At 43.8% G+C, this 21,163-nt stretch overlaps 1 protein-coding gene across 2 annotated transcripts in view; it reads left to right on the plus strand.

Annotated features, from left to right (window-relative positions):
- Positions 1-21,163, plus strand: part of pde4dip (phosphodiesterase 4D interacting protein) — a 117,746-nt gene that overhangs the window by 35,991 nt on the left and 60,592 nt on the right. For both annotated transcript variants that reach the window (XM_083940555.1, XM_083940554.1), the window contains one exon: positions 19,429-19,539. In XM_083940555.1, the coding sequence (XP_083796681.1) occupies positions 19,429-19,539 (111 nt within the window). The remainder of the gene's footprint in view (positions 1-19,428; positions 19,540-21,163) is intronic.

Raw genomic sequence — 21,163 nt, forward strand, 5'->3', positions numbered from 1 at the left:
CTCCAACACATGTTAACAACTCCCAACGTCCCGTTAAACCTCACTTCTGCAAAAACATTTTTCCACACTGCGGCCGTGTGATATACAGTTTTTCTGCATCTTGTTTCCAGCTCTTGATTAAAACCATGTGGTGTTTACACTGAGTCAAACATCCAGAATCAGACTTTTGATTCCCGCGGAGACACATGCACACAGTTCTCTCTCGTCTTGGTCCGGCGTCGCCGTGACTCACCGGGGAACCGCGACGCTCCCAAAAGGTGTCTGTGAGTGACATCTGCTCCTCTTCCTGCTGCGCGGCTTTTCTCTCTCTCTCTGCGGATGACAGTAAATAACTGAGCCACCGCAGAATAGTTCAGCTTTTAGGGATGCATGTTTCACACATGCTTAGACTTTACTGGACTAATTCAACAGTCACTATTTGGTTTGTAGTCGTGCCAAAATGAGCATCCTGCACCGACGAGTCTGAGACTAATTCACATACTTTTATACCCCGAATATGTTCTAGATGTCCTTAAATGTCATTCTATAGCAGCTCTTTGTCCCTCCCGGGGCGGGGGAAGGAGACGGTTTGCCCACATGCTCGCCGTTCATCGTAGTCACCAACCCGTCCTCATCCCAACTCGTCACATACGTTCGCTCCATCAGGACCTAGGTAGTCGCTGTTTTACATGTTGTTACTGTTGTGAATTCACACAAAACTACTTGGTTAGAGTTAGGAAAAGATCGTGGCTCAGGTCAAAATGAGTACGTCTGCAACAGGATGAAAGTCCAATTTTTCACCCTGAGTCTTAGGGCGCCCTCCCACTGTGCGTCCGTCCCGTGCCCCGTGCTTTAGGGTCCTTGTCCCCCCCTCCAGGCCCGTTTGTACTCACACTACCTGGGCCTCGGAGAATGCTTCTTGCTGCCTATACGTCATCACGCCGTAACACGTCACACGCATTGATGACGTCATGGCGATGCGTGGCTTTGTTTACAGATCTTTCCGTAGACCTCGGAGTTTTTGTGCGTCTTGTCGACTGTTTTTGAATCTTTTCATCGACCAAATCTGCAGTAAACACTCCACCTCCGCATCACACCAACGTGAACCTTTCACCGCCATTGTTTGAAATGTCCGCGCATGGTCCCTCCTTCTTTTTTCTATGTCCCAACAGGCGCACAGGAAATGACCTCAGAACCGCCGTAGGCCTCGTGCTCGTACACGTGCGCACGCTCGTGCTCGTACACGTGCAAACGTGCTTTACTAAAGCCCACCTCTCCCAAACGGGCCGTGGACGGCAAGCGTGCTGCTCCTAGACGTGGTACGGTTGCACTCACACTGGTCAAAGGAACCAGACTTTAACCGTGGAACGTGCTGGGGCATGGGACGGAGGCACAGTGGGAGTGCGACCTACGGCACTAACCATAGTTTCCGTGTATAGACCTGCGCTCTGGTCCGTGCTGGAGGAGGCTGAAACCGTCTCTGAGCCCTGAGTCAAAGTCACAGAAGATAAAAAAAAAGCATGAGGGAAAGTTTAAAAAGAGAAGTCTGTGAGGAAAATGAGGGGAAATCAGGGAGTTTTCAAGCTGTGGAGAGTTGACCTTTTCGGAGATAGCAGGTTTCCGCGGGGCGGCGGGCGATTGGCAGCTGACTAACAACCCCAGAAGGCTGAGTGTAGCCTGGCTCGGATCACAGCGGCCCGGCCCGCGCCAGCCAGCGCTGAGTAATGCTGTTAGTAAATACCAGGCCAATTACCGCTAACGAGGGCCTAATTGGAACCAGATGAACATTTATTGAATTTGTCAGAGAAAGGTAGAGTGGAGATAGCTAATGAAGTGCAGCCGCGGCGCTGGGCCAGGCGCTGCGCGGGGAACGCATAACTCACCTGGCAGTGCCACGATGTTTTCCCATGTTTGTGCTTTCAGACTCGTTTAATTCTGCGCGGACAAAAGGAGGAAAAAGAGTCTTTGTCACGTGCAAGGCCATCGTTTAACCTTTAAACGTATTTAATGAGGATGAATCCAGTCGAGATTAAGCTTCTCTTCATCACGGCGGAGATACGAACTTACTTTGTTTAAACTTTAAGAATAAAAGAAGAAGAAGAAGAAGGAGAAAATGAGTTCTCGGAGACAAGCGGTCGACGTTTTTCCCTCAAACCCCAAAAAATCTGAAACATTTAAAGACTTCACACACTTTAAAGCCACAGAGTGTCGAGCTGAGCTGACTAATGATATGTTTGGCTGCTACACACACACACACACACACACACACACACACACTCAGGCCTCCTCAGCTGTTGTTGGTTATCGTTTATGTAACGTGGGAAACTCGAGCGGTGACATAACGACACAGAGTCCGTCAGGAAAATCTGATTTTATTGATCTAATGAGAAACGAATGAGGCTCATTATGTAAATGTTATTTTAATAACAATAATGTTTTAATAAATAAAGGAACTCTGCAGTTCTGTGGTGCTGTTTGATGCCACTTTATACTTTTTAACACATTCAACACTTTATCTCCCTCATTCAAGTGGTTTTTAATTTTTTGATATTAATTGTTCATTTAAATGAATTTTATTTAAATGAAGGAAAACACAGGCGACAATTTAAAAATATATAATGCAATTTAAATAATTTACATAATTATTTCACTTCTTAAAACTTACTTTTATAGACGTGTTTTTATTTATTTAATAATTAACTTTATTTCTTTATTTTATTTAATTTTTACTGACATTTTACCTTATCTTTTATTCTAAGGAGATAATAATAATAATTATAATAATAATAATGTTATCATAAATAAAATAACTTAGTGCTTTTGTTGCTACTTTATACATCTATACTTTTTTTTATTCCCTTTTCTCGTTCCTTTCAACAAATATAAGCGTTAAACTCATGATTTACTGCATTCAAGTGTTTGTTTTGCACCAGTTTATGTTTAAATGTATTTTATTTAAATAAAGGAAAACAAATGCGACAATTTAAAAATATATAATGCAATTTAAATAATTTACATAATTACATCACTTCTTAAAACACACTTTTATAGACGTGTTGTCTTTTTATTTTTATTTATCTAATAATTAACTTTATTTCTATTATTTTATTGTCTTTTTAGTGATGTTTTACCTTAACGAGGCCTACGGCGGTTCTGAGGTCATTTCCTGTGCGCCTGTTGGGACGTAGAAAAAAGAAGGAGGGACCATGCGCGGACATTTCAAACAATGGCGGTGAAAGGTTCACGTTGGTGTGATGCGGAGGTGGAGTGTTTACTGCAGATTTGGTCGATGAAAAGATTCAAAAACAGTCGACAAGACGCACAAAAACTCCGAGGTCTACGGAAAGATCTGGAAACAAAGCCACGCATCGCCATGACGTCATCAATGCGTGTGACGTGTTACGGCGTGATGACGTATAGGCAGCAAGAAGCATTCTCCGAGGCCCAGGTAGTGTGAGTACAAACGGGCCTGGAGGGGGGGACAAGGACCCTAAAGCACGGGGCACGGGGCACGGGACGGAGGCACAGTGGGAGGGCGCCCTCAGAGTGGTTTGGCCGTCTTTTACTACGTCTCCTGCTTTTAATACGTGGAATAAACACAATGCATGAACTACTACACATGACTTTTTGTTGTTATATGAATGAAAAATACATCAGAACTGAACCTTAAAATACAGCATTACCCAAGAAAACGCTGTTTTTAAGCTCGACTTTGAGTCACTGGCTCTGACGTCATCCGTCTGCTGCAGAAAAACACTTTTTGAAGAGATTCTTTAAACGTCGGGGAAAGTCTGAAGCTGCGAACCAGAACTGTTGAGATGAGATTTGACACCGAACGAGGACGTGTTGAAGACAAACACCAGGCCACCTCCCAGAGGACGCTGCGTTGGTTTGAATCGGTGGAGATGAGGTCGACCTCTGATCCAGTCCTCCGTCTCACCCACGTCATTCATTCTTCCATCTACCCAACACACACACACACACACACACACACACACACACACACACACACTTCCTCTCTGTCTCATTATCATTATTCAGTCGCTTCTCATCCTGCCAGCTGATGGTTCAGTGCAGCGAGGCCCTCGGGCGCCGCTCCCGTCCCTTTGATTTCCATCCACAGACAACAAAAAGGAGGGCACACATCCAGTGTATAGAGCACACACACACACACACACACACACACACACACACACACACACACACACACACACACACACACTAATGCATGCACTCTACACATACTGTACTTTATGTACTTAGACTTAGATAAAATGAGCTTTAAATGTCGGTCTGCAGAGCGTTCATATACGGAGACGCATTCTCCTTCGGTGCCGTTCAATCAAATACACATCAAGAGGTTTTCAGCAGAAAGCCTGAAAACTGCAGGGGAGCGTTCAAAAGTCAACATTTAGCTGAATTAATCCATTGTTTTATTGCATTTCTGTGTGTGTGTGTGTGTGTGTGTGTGTGTGTGTGTGTGTGTGTGTGTGTGTGTGTGTGTGTGTGTGTGTGTGTGTGTGTGTGTGTGTGTGTGTGTGTGTGTGTGTGTGTGTGTGTGTGTGTGTGTGTGTGTGTGTGTGTGTGTGTGTGTGTGTGTGTGTGTGTGTGTGTGTGTGTGTGTGTGTGTGTGTGTGTGTGTGTTTGCTCATCATACGTGTGTGTGTTTGCTCATACGTGTGTGTGTGTTTGCTCATACGTACGTGTGTGTGTGTGTGTGTGTGTGTGTGTGTGTGTGTTTGCTCATACGTGTGTGTGTGTGTGTGTGTGTGTGTGTGTGTGTGTGTGTGTGTGTGTGTGTGTGTGTGTGTGTGTGTGTGTGTGTGTGTGTTTGCTCATATGTGGGTGGGGGTGTGTGTGTGTGTGTGTGTGTCGGCCGTATGGACTCTTGCACACACACACACACACACACACATAAACCTCACGAGCTCAAAGTCCGGTTCTGTTCGTCAGCTGGACTTCATTCACAAAACGTTGCTCGGCCGTCAGCGTTTCCTCCGCTTTCTATTTGGGGAAGAAACTGAACTAACTTTGTTCTGAAGGCCTGTGTTTGTTTTCCCAGACCCGTCTCTCTCTCTCTCTCTCTCTCTCTCTCTCTCTCTCTCTCTCTCTCTCTCTCTCTCTCTCTCTCCATCTCCCTCGCTCAGGGATGGATCGGGTTACCCTACTTCCCAGAGACGAAAGTGCTCTATACGGGAGGGTCGGCCATGACAGTTGGCAGTGGGTCCGGTGCGCGGCGAACCTGATACCATAATTTAGATCTGCCATAAACACAGAAATGAGACGCAGACCTCCTCTGCCTCTGAAACACGGCCATGGGAACAGGCGGACGTGTTGGCTGCGGGAGCTCTGCCCCGGCCGGCCCTGACGTGGAAATCCTTGCTTTGGTGATTACATGTAACGTGTTTATCGTTGCTTTACACAAACTTGATGGAAAGTATGTGCGTGGCCTTGCCCGTGCGGCCTGCGTGTGTGCACGGCGGCCTGCGTGTGTGCGCGGCGGCCTGTGTGTGTGCGCGGCGGCCTGCGTGTGTGCGCGGCGGCCTGCGTGTGTGCACGGCGGCCTGGCGTTGGCCGGCGTTCAGACGTGACTCTGTCTCTGGTTTCCTCGTTGTCTCTGGGGTCGAGCGTTCGTGTTGATGTGAGGACCGATGGGTTGTCATAATCATTGTTTTCAATCATTGTGTGTGTGTGTGAGAGAGTGTGTGTGTGTGTTGACGTCTCCTGATTAGCTCTGGCACAGATGCTGCCGGGTGCAGGAGGTTTGTGGAGGACGGTTTCCTGTCAGAGCGGCAGAATCAGGTCTTTTTTCCAGTGCAGCGGCCAAAAGTCTGCAAACATGTGCAACTTTGTGCAGAACAAAGAATGTGAAGCAGTGCAGAGTCCGTGCACATGCACCGCGGACACTATTATTATTATTATTATTATTATTATCATTATTATGAGTGAAGGACTCAGCGTTAATGTCGTTGTTTCTGTTTTGATGAATGCAAACTCGGCTTTTCTCCGTGGAGTTTGCAGCGATGTGATTCTGCAGACGCTGCTTTATTAAAAACAAATAACTTTGTTAAAACATATTTAATGTTTTTATGCATTATACGTGTTACTTTGTCAAACGACTTTAGAAATGATAAATGAAAATAAAATCAATAGCTAAATAAATAAATATTTTCAGTATCAGTCAGTTGCTTAATATTTAAATGATTAATAAATGAAAATAAAATGAATGACTAAAAATAGATGCAAAACCAGCACAAAAAGATGCAAAATGACTAAAAATAGATGCAAAACCAGCACAAAAAGATGCAAAATGACTAAAAATAGATGCAAAACCAGCACAAAAAGATGCAAAAGGACTAAAAATAGATGCAAAACCAGCACAAAAAGATGCAAAATGACTAAAAAAAGATGCAAAACCACCACGAAAAGATGCAAAATGACTAAAAATAGATGCAAAACCACCACAAAAAGATGCAAAATGTCTAAAAATAGATGCAAAACCACCACAAAAAGATGCAAAATGACTAAAAATAGATGCAAAACCAGCACAAAAAGATGCAAAATGACTAAAAAAAGATGCAAAACCACCACAAAAAGATGCAAAATGGCTAAAAATAGATGCAAAACCACCACAAAAAGATGCAAAATGACTAAAAATAGATGCAAAACCACCACAAAAAGATGCAAAATGACTAAAAATAGATGCAAAACCAGCACAAAAAGATGCAAAATGACTAAAAAAAGATGCAAAACCACCACAAAAAGATGCAAAATGACTAAAAATAGATGCAAAACCACCACAAAAAGATGCAAAATTACTTAGTGTAGATGTGGATGAGGTTATTTCCTGTCTGACTCACGGCGCTCACACCTGAATGAAGGAGGGATGGAGGAGTTAGAGAGATGCAACCAGAACAAAGCCGTTTCTCTGGCTCTGGTTTTTCTGCCTCTTGGCAAAACACACAGTAATTAATCGTCAGATAGACACACACACACACACACACACACACACACAGTGACCCTGGAGGTCAAGCAGAACCCTTCATTCTGTGAACTTGACTACATTGACACCGGGCTGCACCGAGCCGCCAGCTGTGTTCAAACCCCAGGAGCCGCCCGACTCTCCTCGCTCCTCTCTGGGAGTATCACGCTGCAGCATCAGCCCGAGCTCCAGGCTACGGGCCATCGGTCACAGCCTGCGCTCCCTTCCGGGGGTCGGGTATCTCAGACAGCGTGGGTCAGGAGGGGAAGCGGTGCTGGATCATCTGACCCAGTGAGCGCGCTCCTGCAGCAGCCTCACTGCTCACACAAGTACCTACGAGAACAAACGCACCATAATTCATCTGTAATCCACGTATTTGTTACCTTTAGAAACGACGTCCACACAGAGAAGGAACTCTGAATGACTCCAGCACGTCTGCGCCCACAGGACATCACTAGTTTCTCACACGGCTCCGCTCTGATCTGCGTCCGTTCTGACTCAGTCTCTCCCACAGCTCAGTGACTGGAGTGGGTTTCTTAGGGCGCCCTCCCACTGTGCCTCCGTCCCGTGCCCCGTGCTTTAGGGTCCTTGTCCCCCCCTCCAGGCCCGTTTGTACTCACACTACCTGGGCCTCGGAGAATGCGTCTTGCTGCCTATACGTCATCACGCCGTAACACGTCACACGCATTGATGACGTCATGGCGATGCGTGGCTTTGTTTCCAGATCTTTCCGTAGACCTCGGAGTTTTTGTGCGTCTTGTCGACTGTTTTTGAATCTTTTCATCGACCAAATCTGCAGTAAACACTCCACCTCCGCATCACACCAACGTGAACCTTTCACCGCCATTGTTTGAAATGTCCGCGCATGGTCCCTCCTTCTTTTTTCTACGTCCCAACAGGCGCACAGGAAATGACCTCAGAACCGCCGTAGGCCTCGTGCTCGTACATGTGCACACGCTCGTGCTCGTACATGTGCAAACGTGCTTTACTAAAGCCCACCTCTCCCAAGCGGGCCGTGGACGCAAGCGTACCACTCCTAGACGTGGTACGGTTGCACTCACACTGGTCAAAGGAACCAGACTTTAGCCGTGACACGTGTTTGGCACGGTACGGAGGCACAGTGTGAGTGCGCCCTTAGTCTTCCTCCTGTCTGACAAATAATGTTTCCATCAGACCCTCATAAACTGAACTTTGATGTCATGTCATGGTTTGGGGGATGTTTCCTGCAGCAGGAGTTGGGCCTCTTGTACAGCATCATGAATGTAAATATTTCTGTGAACCTCCTTCAGCAACATGCAACTGTCTCCACTGCAACTGTCTCCAATCAGCTGCACCCTTCATGAAGACAATGTCCCCTGTCTCACTGCAAAACAGGTAAAGCAGTTCACTGAAGCTCAGAATATTGAAACAGTGAAATGGCTAGATATAAACCCCATAGAGAATCTCTGGGAAATCCTTGGCAACAAAGTAATGTCTAAGAAACACACTACAGTTACTCAACTGTGAAGCAAAATATTGACAAAGACATGTAAAATAATTAAAAATAGGTTAAAAAACACTAAAAATAGATGCAAAATAGTGACAAAGACGTGTAAAACATTTAAAAATAGTAAAAAAAGAAATAAAAATACATCTGGAAACTGAACCTGCAGTGCAGAAGAAATACTTTACCTGAAGCATCACAGAGAAAATAAAAGAAACTCCACGATCATTGAGATTTCTAAAGCAGACAGAATCAGACGCACATGCAGCTTTTCTAAATCTGGTGAAAAGAGCGCGGATAAACGTTTGTGCGTTTGTGCGTTTGTGCGTTCACTCACTTTTAGGAGTTCTCTGCACAGACCCCTGGAGTCACTTCCTGCACAGACCCCTGGAGTCACTTCCTCTTTACTCTCCCTGTAAAACCGGACCGGTGCAGCTCTGGTTCCACCTGGCAGAGAGCGATCTTTGTGCATCTCCGCAGGTTCTCTGTGTGACATAAAACCCGGCCTTTACAGCGATGGATGGGCCCTCTGGTTGATCGGCCCCAGAGGACCTTTGAGTCAGGCAGCAGGGCTAAATGACCCACTCTGCCCTGGATGAGACACTGTATTTATGACTCCCTGCTCTCCGCAGAGCACATGACATCAGATGTGGTTTCAAACTGAAATAGCCCGTTAACTGCACACACACACAGACACACACACACACACACACACACACACACACACACACACACAAACACACACACACGATGGTAGCTGTGACCTCTCAGCCCGTGAGTGTTTGGTCAAGAATAGAAAACTGTGGTTTTCACCGCAGGGGCCAAACCGCGGCCTCGTCATCTTTATTTTTCTACGATTCTCAGATTTTAGAGACAGCTGTGTTTTGATCCTCAGCTGATTCGTGTCCAAAGCTGTGGCGAGCAGATTCAACGTCTTGTCTGAACTTCCTCACATCAGATTGGGTCTGATTTATATTAAATTATTATTAATATAAAATCTGCGTAAAGCCCGTGTGTAGAAAACGCAGCCCTGCTCCAGTTCTGCTGAGCTGCTGTTCACGTCTCAGATGTTTTTTAGTTTCTTCTTCTTCAGTAATTCGTGAGTTTCCACCGGTGGGAGACGCACGACGGAGCCAGAGCTTTGTAGGCGGGACAAAGAACAGAGGTGTCGACTTCCTGCGCCCGAGCCAGAAACACAGGAAGACAAAAAAGGAAAAGTGCGGAGATGAGATTGATGCAGCTGCAGGGCCCTCGTCCGTCCACACACTGGAGCAAGGAGCGCTTTCTATCTGCTTAGCTTCTTTTGTTGTTGTTTTGATGTCTTTGTATCTCTTTGTAGTCTTTTTGTATCTCTTTATAGTCTTTTTGTATCTCTTTGTTGTCTTTTTGTGTCTCTTTGTTGTCTTTTTGTATCTCTTTGTTGTCTTTTTGTATCTCTTTGTTGTCTCTTTGTATCTCTTTATTGTCTTTTTGTATCTCTTTGTTGTCTTTTTGTATCTCTTTGTTGTCTTTTTGTATCTCTTTGTAGTCATTTTGTATCTCTTTGTTGTCTTTCTGTGTCTCTTTGTTGTCTTTTTGTATCTCTTTGTTGTCTCTTTGTATCTCTTTCTAGTCTCTTTGTATCTCTTTGTTGTCTCTTTGTATCTCTTTGTTGTCTCTTTGTATGTCTTTGTTGTCTTTTTGTATCTCTTTGTTGTCTCTTTGTATCTCTTTGTTGTCTCTTTGTATCTCTTTATTGTCTTTTTGTATCTCTTTGTTGTCTTTTTGTATCTCTTTGTAGTCTTTTTGTATCTATTTTTAGTCTTTTTGTATCTCTTTGTTGTCTTTTTGTATCACTTTATAGTCTTTTTGTATCTATTTTAAGTATTTTTGTATCTCTTTGTTGTCTTTTGTATCTCTTTGTAGTCGTTGTGTTCTCTTTCTAGTCTTTTTGTATCTCTTTGTTGTCTCTTTGTATCTCTTTCTAGTCTTTTTGTATCTCTTTATGGTCTTTTTGTGTCTCTTTGTAGTCTTTTTGTATCTCTTTGTAGTCTCTTTGTATCTCTTTCTAGTCTTTTTGTATCCCTTTGTAGTCTCTTTGTATCTCTTTGTTGTCTCTTTGTATGTCTTTGTTGTCTTTTTGTATCTCTTTGTTGTCTCTTTGAATCTCTTTGTTGTCTCTTTGTATGTCTTTGTTGTCTTTTTGTATCTCTTTGTTGTCTCTTGTATCTCTTTATTGTCTTTTTGTATCTCTTTGTTGTCTTTTTGTTTCTCTTTGTTGTCTTTTTGTATCTCTTTGTAGTCTTTTGTTTCTCTTTGTTGTCTTTTTGTATCTCTTTGTAGTCTTTTTGTGTCTCTTTGTAGTCGTTGTGTTCTCTTTGTAGTCTTTTTGTATCTCTTTGTTGTCTTCTTGTATCTCTTTGTAGTCTTTTTGTATCTCTTTGTAGTCTCTTTGTAACTCTTTGTAGTCTTTTTGTATCTCTGTGTTGTCTTTTTGTATCTCTTTGTTGTCTTTTTGTACCTCTTTGTTGTCTTTTTGTATCTCTTTGTTGTCTCTTTGTATCTCTTTATAGTCTTTTGTATCTCTTTGTTGTCTTTTTGTGTCTCTTCATAGTCTTTTTGTGTCTCTTTGTTGTCTTTTTGTGTCTCTTTGTAGTCTTTTTGTATCTCTTTGTAGTCTCTTTGTATCTCTTTGTAGTCGTTTTGTTTCTCTTTGTAGTTGTTTTGGTCTCTTTGTAGTTATTCTAGTCTCTTTGTACTCATTTTTGCGTCTCTTTTGTAGTTGCTGTATGTATCTTTGTGTAGGTGAAGGTCAGGGAGGCCGTTGGGCCCTTTCGGCCGGTTCAGTTTGGCCCGTCCATCCTTGAGTTCACTAATAGAAATGTAATTAGAATAAATCTTAAATCAACAGTTCCCTTTTGATTTTGGTGACAGCCTTTACTGCTCCTGGTACCTGATGCCACGGCCGTGTCGACTGAAATGATGTTGGGGACGGATACGTAGCAAAATGACTTTTTAAGAAAACAGAAAAATGGCAAAAACAGAAGGAAGGAAGTGAAGTAAACTGTCCATTCAGGAGGATCATCAGGCGTAAAAACATGTTTATCATTCAGCAAAGAAAAGTGGGTACCTGAGATATCAAATGGGCACTTCCACATCATCACTGAAGTAAAAAATAAAGGGTTAATAATGAAAGGGATGTGGAGGATGGATGGATGTGAGAAAAGGGAATACCATAGACAGTCTGGCTCAGATGTGATGGAGGCTGGGGGGGGGGTTACGTGGGAAAGACGTGAAGAGAAAGAAGAGACAAACAGGGACGAGAGGAGGAGAAGTAATGTGTAGATGGAGGAAACAGCTGAAGTAATGTGTCTGTCAGGTGATTGGAGGTGTTGTTAGCCCCCTGACCTCATTATGTGCCTTCATTAGTCGTGCAGGAGGAAAAAAAACAAGATTCAAAGCAGAAGTGTTCTGGTTTCCTCAGGTCATGTAGCAATAAAACGCAGGTTTTGGCCGAGCGGAGAACTCTGACAAGCATCCTTCTGCTGCAGAAAACAGGGTTGGCTTGTTATTTATGTCGGCCGCTTCCTTCCAAACAGCCTTTAAACGGGATTTCATTCAGAGCCTCATGTCAGCCGGGATGATTTGCCGGCAGGCTTTGGTTTTCATATAAATGAACGGTGCTTTTGATCCTTACGCTCTAAAGCGCAGTTGGCTCGGACCCTCGTTGGGCCCCGCTGTGGAGAAGAGGTGAATAATCCACTTCCAACTCAGGGCTCGCTGCTCTGCATCAGGACGTCTGGACGCGGTGTGTTTCTGTGCGCTGTTAAAGACATTCAGATCCTGTTTTGCTTCATGCCTCTTGTTCCTCTGGCATCATTAAAGCAAAACAATGGCGCTCCGTGTAAATAGCCATGGAAACGCAGAAGGAGCTGCAGCTAAACACAGAGGCCATCCAGGGTTCCTTCAGCCGCGTGACCGGCTCTCTCCCACCGCGGGCTGCGTGCAGCGCACCCGTCCTGACCTCGCCTTGTTGTGAAACACTCAGTTTAATCCTCGCCCTGCACATTACAGGATTACGCTCCTGAACAGCGTCAAAAACCCATTAGGTTTGGAAATAATGTGCGTAAATGAACGTGTTGTGTCGATGTCTTCGGAGGCTGGAGGCTAACGCGTCACACAGTCGGGTGTTTTTTTGTTATTCTATTTGTTTGGACCGCGTTGAAGTTGGCGGACATGCTGGAAAAGCCATCGAGCGGCTTCCATCCATCGGTGAAAATCCATCCTGAAAGAAAAACCCAGGCGGGGGGGCTGGCACCGAGCTGAAGACTCCCCACTGATGGACCCTCCGCTGACACCCCCTCCACACCGCACCATCGTTCACTCGCATGCAGCTGCTGACACCACGTCTGGGAACCATTTGGTGAAACCCAAAGAGCGAGGGAAAGTGAGAGGAGGCAGAAGAAGTCTGAGGTCAGATATCCTCAACCCCCCGTACCGTCTTCTTCTGCCTCCAACTGTCACGGAGATCTGTAAAAGTCTCCTGTTGACTGTTGAAGTGACTGTTCATTTGAAGTGAAAATGGCTTTTTTCAGTCACCCTTGGTCGTCTAAACTTAACCCTCGCCTTCTGTCATTTAATCTGTGCTCGGGTCTATAGCTCACTCATTAACCAGCTCCAACACCACTTGCTGCATACACCAACAGGAGAGCGTCAAAGGTGCAAGAGCGTGGGATTAAACCAGAGAAGCAAACACAAATGGGACGGGGTAGCTCAGTCCACAGGTGACTCGACTAGGAACCGGAGAGGGGTCGCCGGTTCTGTGAGGCGAGGTGCTGTTGAGCAAGGCACCGAACCTCCAACTGCTCAGGGCGCCGGTCACTGGCAGCCCCCCTCGCTCTGACAACCCTCCATTAATTGCATGTATATAGGTCCTGTTTGTGCATGTGTGTGTATTTCGGGCCTGTGTTTGTTTGTAACTTGTATAATAATAATAACAGAGTGAAAACATTGAATTTCCCCTTTAGGAATTCTTCTTCTTAAATCTTTTACTAAGCAGTCAAGACAATGGAAGATCAATGGCAGGGCAGGTTGATTTGTACGGCACAATTCAACAACAAGGTCATTCAAAGTGCTTTACATAAAACAAGAAAGAAAGAAAGAAAGAAAGACATAAAAGGTAATTTAAAAACACATTAAAGCAGCTGTCCTCCTGTCATCTGTAGGTGACACTGACTGTGGAGAAGAACCTCAGACACCACACTTTAAAGAAGCCTGACTGTCTTACAGGTGTGTGTGTGTGTGTGTGTGTGATAATAGTGTGTAACAGTGACCCGAGTGAGGAGGAGGGTTCTGCTCCCTCTCAGATAAAGTTTTAGTTCAAGTATCTTTCACGTGCAGAAGAAACAAACAAGACAGGACGTGACCTTCATCCTTCGTGCTTCCTGCTTCGTGCTTTGTCCTCCGTCCTCCGTCCTCTGTGCTTCGTCCTTCGTCCTCCGTCCTCTGTCCTCTGTGCTTCGTCCTTCGTCCTCCGTCCTTCGTCCTCTGTCCTCTGTGCTTCGTCCTTCGTGCTTCGTCCTTCGTGCTTCGTCCTTCGTCCTCTGTCCTCTGTGCTTCGTCATTCGTGCTTCGTCCTTCGTGCTTCGTCCTTTGTCCTTCCTGCTTCGTGCTTCCTCCTCTGTGCTTCGTCCTCCGTCCTTCGTCTCGCTAACGCTGGAAGAAAACACGACGTTTTCTTCCGTTTTTTTCTTAACAAAAGGTACAAAAGAACTCTTTGTGTTGACTTTCTCAGCAGTGTTCAAGTAGAAAAGGTTTCTCGTGTTCAGAATGCAGCGTTAGCGGGACGAAGGACACGTCAACAGCTGTTTCCAGTCGTTATGCTAAGATAGGCTAACCACGCAGACCCATGACTGGTGTCCGTCTTCTCGTTTCTCTCCCCTGAAAAAAGAAAAACAAGCGTCACTGAAGTGAACATGAGAAACTCTGCTACAGCTTTACTCCGTTTTTTCTGTCCCGGGGATATTTTTTAGTAGCTCTCTTGATGATTTAATTAGGTTTACAAAATATAGTTTTCAACCTCCACGTCGACCGTGGCAGCGCAGTAAACACAATCAGACGTTCCCCCTGCAGAATTGCATTAGGGGGGTTTGGCACTGCCAGAGAGCCGGGGCTGGAAAATGTCGAGCTAGCTGGCATCAAGGAGCTCCTGTTACCGGTAAAAGCGGGGAAAACTCCCAGAGCTCTGCCAATCCAAAGCACACACACACACACACACACACACACACACACACACACACACACACACACACACACACACACACACACACACACGAACACACACACACACACACTCTCTCTCATGCAAACTCCCAATTACACTCCTGTTCCTGCAGAGATGAGAACCCAAAGATGAAGCAGAGGTTAGGGGGTTAGTGCACTTCCATGGCAACCAAACAGCGGTAATGATGCACGCAAACGCTCGGCAACATAAAGGGACAGCGGAAAAATATATCAGCTCTTAATTCTTTCTGATTCTAATAAAGGGGATGAGAGATTGTTCCCAAAGAATACGACTCGGTGGGGTGGAAGTTTGGAGCGCGGTGAAGCCTGGAAAAGTGTTGTTTTTCCCTCTCTCTCCCCTCCTCTCGTGTTGGATCGCGCTCCGACGGCTGGAAAAAGTCCCGTAGAATTAGGATGATTTCATTTCACGGGCACATCGCTGCGCTGTAATAAATTCACTCTTTGTCTCTCTCCGCGTGACCTCTGGATGAGACGCTGCGGCCGCCATCTTCTCCTCCTCCGGCTCCTCCACATTTTCAGTGTTTCAGTGGAGGCGATGCACTTGTGTTTAACTCCCTCTGTCGCTTTTACGCCAAAGAACTATCAGTGTGTGTGTGTGTGTGTGTGTGTGTGTGTGTGTGTCTGTGTGTGTGTGTGTGTCTGCTTCAATCACGATCACCTCTTACCGCATGTGTCTCCGAGCAGACGACAGCCCCAGCGTTCTCGTCTGGTTCCTGGAACCATTGTTGTGGTTTTGTGTTTTTTAAACGCCGTCAGGTTGCGATGGTTTGGAAGTGTTGTCGTATTTAATATCGTTTTGCTTCAGTCTGCCCGCCTGATTATCGGTTATTGACAAATCGCTCCCAGCTCGTGTGTGTTCAGGAGTGAGCCGGCGTCTCCTCTGGAGTTGAGCTGCATGTGGCCAAAAGTATGTGGACGGCCGAACACTGCAGCTCGTACTTGCTGTTACTGCTCCTGTTCCTGTTCCTGTTTCACTGCACTGTAGTGATGCAATCAGTCGTTCTTATGCATAATAATCCATATTTATATCTGTAGAAGTTACATTTTGTTACCGTCACCTTTTGTTGTTTATTGTAAAACTATAATCTATAATTATAATCTGAGAGAACAACAAACGTTTCTAGATTAGGAACTTTCCTGCTCGTCCCGTTCTTATAATAATATATAACATAATAATAATATATGACATATGTAATAAGTAAATAATTAAAGAGTGATCAACACCAGGTCCACTTCCTTAAGTTGGTATATACACATCACTTTGTTATTATTATTATTATTATTATTAGTATTAGTATTAGTATTAATATTAAGTATATTTATTTAGCATTATTATTTGTTCTTATCTCATTCTTTTATATTATTATTATTATTATGTTTATTGTAACTGCAGTTATTATTAAAAAAGGTTTAAAACACTTTCAATAATATTTTTTACTTTTATTTATTTTTTGTTTTACATCAATTTTTATTATTATTATTTTGTAATAATATTGAGCATTACTTTTTGTTTTTTAATCATTTTTTTTCATTAGTATTATTATTATTATTATTTAGTATATTTATTTAACGTTATTATTTGTTTTTATCTAATTCTTTTATTATTATTATTAGTAGTAGTAGTGGTAGTAGTATTTAGTATTATTGAGCATTATCATGTTTTTTAATCTAATTATATTATTATTATTATTATTATTTAGCATTTTTACTGTGTTTTTTATCTATTTTTATTTGTATTATTATTTACCACTATTATTGTTTCAACTATTTTTATTATTGTTATTATTATTATTTTCTATTATTATTTAGCATTTTTTTAACTATTCGTATCATTGTTATTATTATTTAGTTTTATTATTGTTTTTATTTAAATATCTCTTCTCCTGTTAAAAATTTCCAAATTAAATATATTAATAATAATAATAAGCGTCTGTGACACTGCGTCCTTTTTCTCTACTTTTGTGTTTTTCTCTTGTAAGAATCAGAATTTAACACATTTATTAACGTAAAAAAAAACATTTTCTGCAGCTGAAACCGGACGTTTCACTTCCTGTTGTTGTTTGTTTGACTCACAGCGTCGGTGCAGCGCTCACCGTCCCACTGAAACACACGTTCTTCACGCTGTTGTTCGCACACGCCGTCGTTTATCTGCGCCCGTAAATGGGAGCAAATGAAATCAGTGCTTGAGTGATGGATGTGGGTCCTACCAGAACCAGATGTGTGGTTATTTTACACAGATCTGCCGTCATAATGTTGTGGTCTGCATCAGCGTTACACAAAAAGGAGCATTTTTAAACAGAAACACGGAGAAATTAGTGTTAAATTTAACAGACGGGGAGAAGCTGGAAGCCCCTTTCAGCTCAGGGGCCCGTGGAGGTCTCAAACCGACGGTTCAGTGAGTCTCTCTTACTGGGTCTGCGTGCATCGTCTGCTCTGTCTGCGTGCGTGTGCATGTATGTGCAGAATGTGAGTCCAGCATGTGTTCCTGCGCTGGGCCATGTGTCCGTGTGTAATCTGCCGTCAGTCAGTCTCGTATGTGTGCGCGATGGGCGCCTCAGCATTCCTCAGTGACAGCCGCGGGCTAACGGCTTCTGTAAATAGCCCCTGGATCACTGCTGCTGCCGAGGTCTGCAGAGATGCTGAGGCTCCGGGGCTCAGGTGGAGCGCCGGCGCCGCCCTGTGGTCAGAGACGGAGGGTTTGGGCCTCATGCAGAAACTTCCTCTTCTCTTCAAAGTCAAGTACAGATGAACCAAACATCCGTCACCACGAGGATCCGGCTCGATCATGAATGTTTGTCGTCTCTCAGGTCTCTGCTGATGGTGGTGGTGCCTGCTGCCGTGGTCCTGCATGACGCTTCCTGCTGCTATTATCACTATTACTCATATAAACTATCATTAGACTTATAAACTATAACATTGGTAGCTTTGCTTTAGTCTCTCTCTGTCCATCTGTCTGTCTTTTCTCTGTCTTTTCTCTGTCTTTGCCAGTCCACACTCCATTCATGGTCCACACAGGGACTCAAACCGGCGACCCTTCAGTTCCCAGCCAAGTCACCTATGGACTGAGCTACTGCCGCCCCTGAAGCTACAGTAAATCACCGTATCACATAATTACATGTAATAAACGGTTAAAAAAACAAAAGCAGAGCACATTTAAAGTCAAAATCAGTTAAATTACATTAAATCTACTGTACTTTAATACGGTTATTCACTGTTACTTCAGAGTGTCCGTCTGGAAACTTTGCTGCCGTTCCTTTTACCGTTTTATTTTTTTACGGTTCAACATTTTGCACGAAAAAAACAAACAGTAGACGTCACTTTCAGCCTCTCGTCCATACCGCAGCTCGTAAAGGACGCCACGAACGTCTGACTCAAGCATCAGGTACATGGAGGAAGGCTAACGTTCTCATAGATAACATTTGCTAACATATAGCGTTCGCCTAGCTTGAGACGCAGCAACAGGCTCTACATGCAGTCGAGGCGACTGTGGCTCAGTGGCAGAGTGGGTCGTCCTTCGAGAGGTTGGCAGTTCGATCCCCACCTCCCCCAGTCCACATGTCGACAACACTGAACCCTGAATTGCTCCCTGTGCTGCTCATGGGTGTGTAAATGTGTGTGAATGGTCAGATTAGATGGTCTGTAGATGTCCACTGCCGTCAGTGTGAGCGTGACTAACACTGTGAAAGCACCTTGAGTCGTCAGAAGACTAGAAAGGTGCTTTATAAGTACGAGTCCATTTACCATTTACCCAAAATCCCCTTCTTCATATCAGACTGAGAACCTTCCTCCATTGTTGTTACTTCACCAGCTTCCTCCACAGTTAGCCTGTTAGCTTAGCTCATCATTCAGTCAGATGGCGGATGTGAGTTTGAGTCCCACCCCCTACAGGTAGGTCCTCCACAGTTAGCCTGTTAGCTTAGCTTAGTTTTCAGTCAGATGGCGGATGTGAGTTTGAGTCTCACCCCCTACAGGTAGGTCCTCCACAGTCAGCCTGTTAGCTTAGCTTAGCTTTCAGTCAGATGGCGGACGTTAGTTCAGGTCCCACCCCCTACAGGTAGGTCCTCCACAGTTAGCCTGTTAGCTTAGCTTAGCTTTCAGTCAGATGGCGGATGTGAGTTCGGGTCCCACCCTCTACAGGCGGGTTTTAAAAACGTAGCTTCACCAGAACCCGTGTCTCCAACACTTCCTGCTTTAAATGACGCGGAAAAATCTTCATTGAAGTGTCAGAGGTCGATGCCGCTCTGTCCCGTCTCCGCAGGAAATGAGGGAGCGATGCACGACCGTTCGAAAACACCACTGGGTTTCTAACGATGCAGCTCGATGCAAATGGGTGAAGGACTCCTTTAAGAGCTTTCAGTGTTATCAACACACGCACACGCACACACACACACACACACACACACACACACACACGCATACCCATCTCAGATTCTTGGCATGACTTCCCGGTGTTAAAAAAAGCACCACCCCTCGCCCCCCTCCTCCCATAATCCCCTCCTCTCTGCCGGCTCACGTCCACTCTGTGTGTTTGACTCAAGAGCTGAGTTTGATTCTTCAGTCAGACGCCGTCGGTTCATCGTCAGCCCTGTCTTTTCACGTGTTATGTGCTACTAAATGGGGGGCTGCGACGCCCCCCGTGAAAGGTCCACCTGTGCTCGCCATGACTAACGCCGCCTTCCCCGGTTGTCGCACCATCTCGCAGCACCTGAACGACCTGAAGAAGGAGAACTTCAGCCTGAAGCTCCGGATCTACTTCCTGGAGGAGAAGATCCAGCAGAAGTTTGAGGAGAGCGGCGATGGCGTGCACAAGAGGGTGAGTCGTGACCTTTTGATCGAGGTGTTTGTTTTAAATACGTCAATGTTATTATTATTTTAATTCATGTTGGAAAAGGAGTTTTTTATTCCCACCCTTTCTCCGTAATTAGTAACAGTTAATTATTTATAATGTTTAAAATAACTTTGATTCATGATTTATTGATCACCATTAAATATTAAATATCACTCAAAGAGACACAAATCGACCATGAAGAGACACAAAGAAAGGTAAAACAACTGCAAACAGACACAAAACAACCACAAAGAGACACAAAGTAACTCCAGAGAGATACAAAATATCTATAAAGAGTTACAAAACAACTACAAAGAGACAAAAAACAACCACAAATAGACACAAAACAACTATAAAGAGACACAAAACAACCACAAAGAGACACAAATAACTACAAAGGCACAAAACAACCACAAAGAGACACAAAATAACTACAAAGAGACACAAAACAACCACAAAGAGACACAAAATAATTACAAAGAGACACAAAACAACCACAAAGACACAAAACAACCACAAAGAGACACAAAACAACCACAAAGAGACACATAACAACTACAGAGAGACACAAAAAGACCACAAAGAGACACAAAACAACCACAATGAGACACAAAACAACCACAAAGAGACACAAAACAACTACAAAGAGACACAAAACAACCACAAAGAGACACAAAACAACTACAAAGAGACACAAAACAACCACAAAGAGACACAAAAAAAACACAAAGAGACACAAAACAACCACAAAGAGACACAAAACAACTACAGAGAGACACAAAACAACTACAGAGAGACACAAAAAGACCACAATGAGACACAAAACAACCACAAAGAGGCACAAAACAACCACAATGAGACACAAAACAACTACAAAGAGACACAAAACAACCAAAACGAGACACAAAACAACCACAAAGAGACACAAAACAACTACAAAGAGACACAAAACAACCATAAAGAGACACAAAGTAACTCCAGAGAGATACAAAATATCTATAAAGAGACACAAAACAACCACAAAGAGACACAAAACAACCACAAAGAGACACAAAAAAAACACAAAGAGACACAAAACAACCACAAAGAGACACAAAACAACTACAGAGAGACACAAAACAACTACAGAGAGACACAAAAAGACCACAATGAGACACAAAACAACCACAAAGAGGCACAAAACAACCACAATGAGACACAAAACAACTACAAAGAGACACAAAACAACCAAAACGAGACACAAAACAACCACAAAGAGACACAAAACAACTACAAAGAGACACAAAACAACCATAAAGAGACACAAAGTAACTCCAGAGAGATACAAAATATCTATAAAGAGACACAAAACAACCACAAAGAGACACAAAACAACTACAAAGAGACACAAAACAACCACAAAGAGACACAAAGTAACTCCAGAGAGATACAAAATATCTATAAAGAGACACAAAACAACCACAAAGAGACACAAAACAACCACAATGAGCGACAAAAAGACCACAAAGAGACACAAAACAACTACAAAGAGACTCGAAAAGACCACAATGAGACACAAAACAACTACAAAGACACACAAAACAATTCAAGAGAGATACAAAATAACCCT

This window comes from Echiichthys vipera (genome assembly GCF_963691815.1).
Source record: "Echiichthys vipera genome assembly, chromosome: 3".
Lineage (NCBI taxonomy): Eukaryota > Metazoa > Chordata > Actinopteri > Perciformes > Trachinidae > Echiichthys > Echiichthys vipera.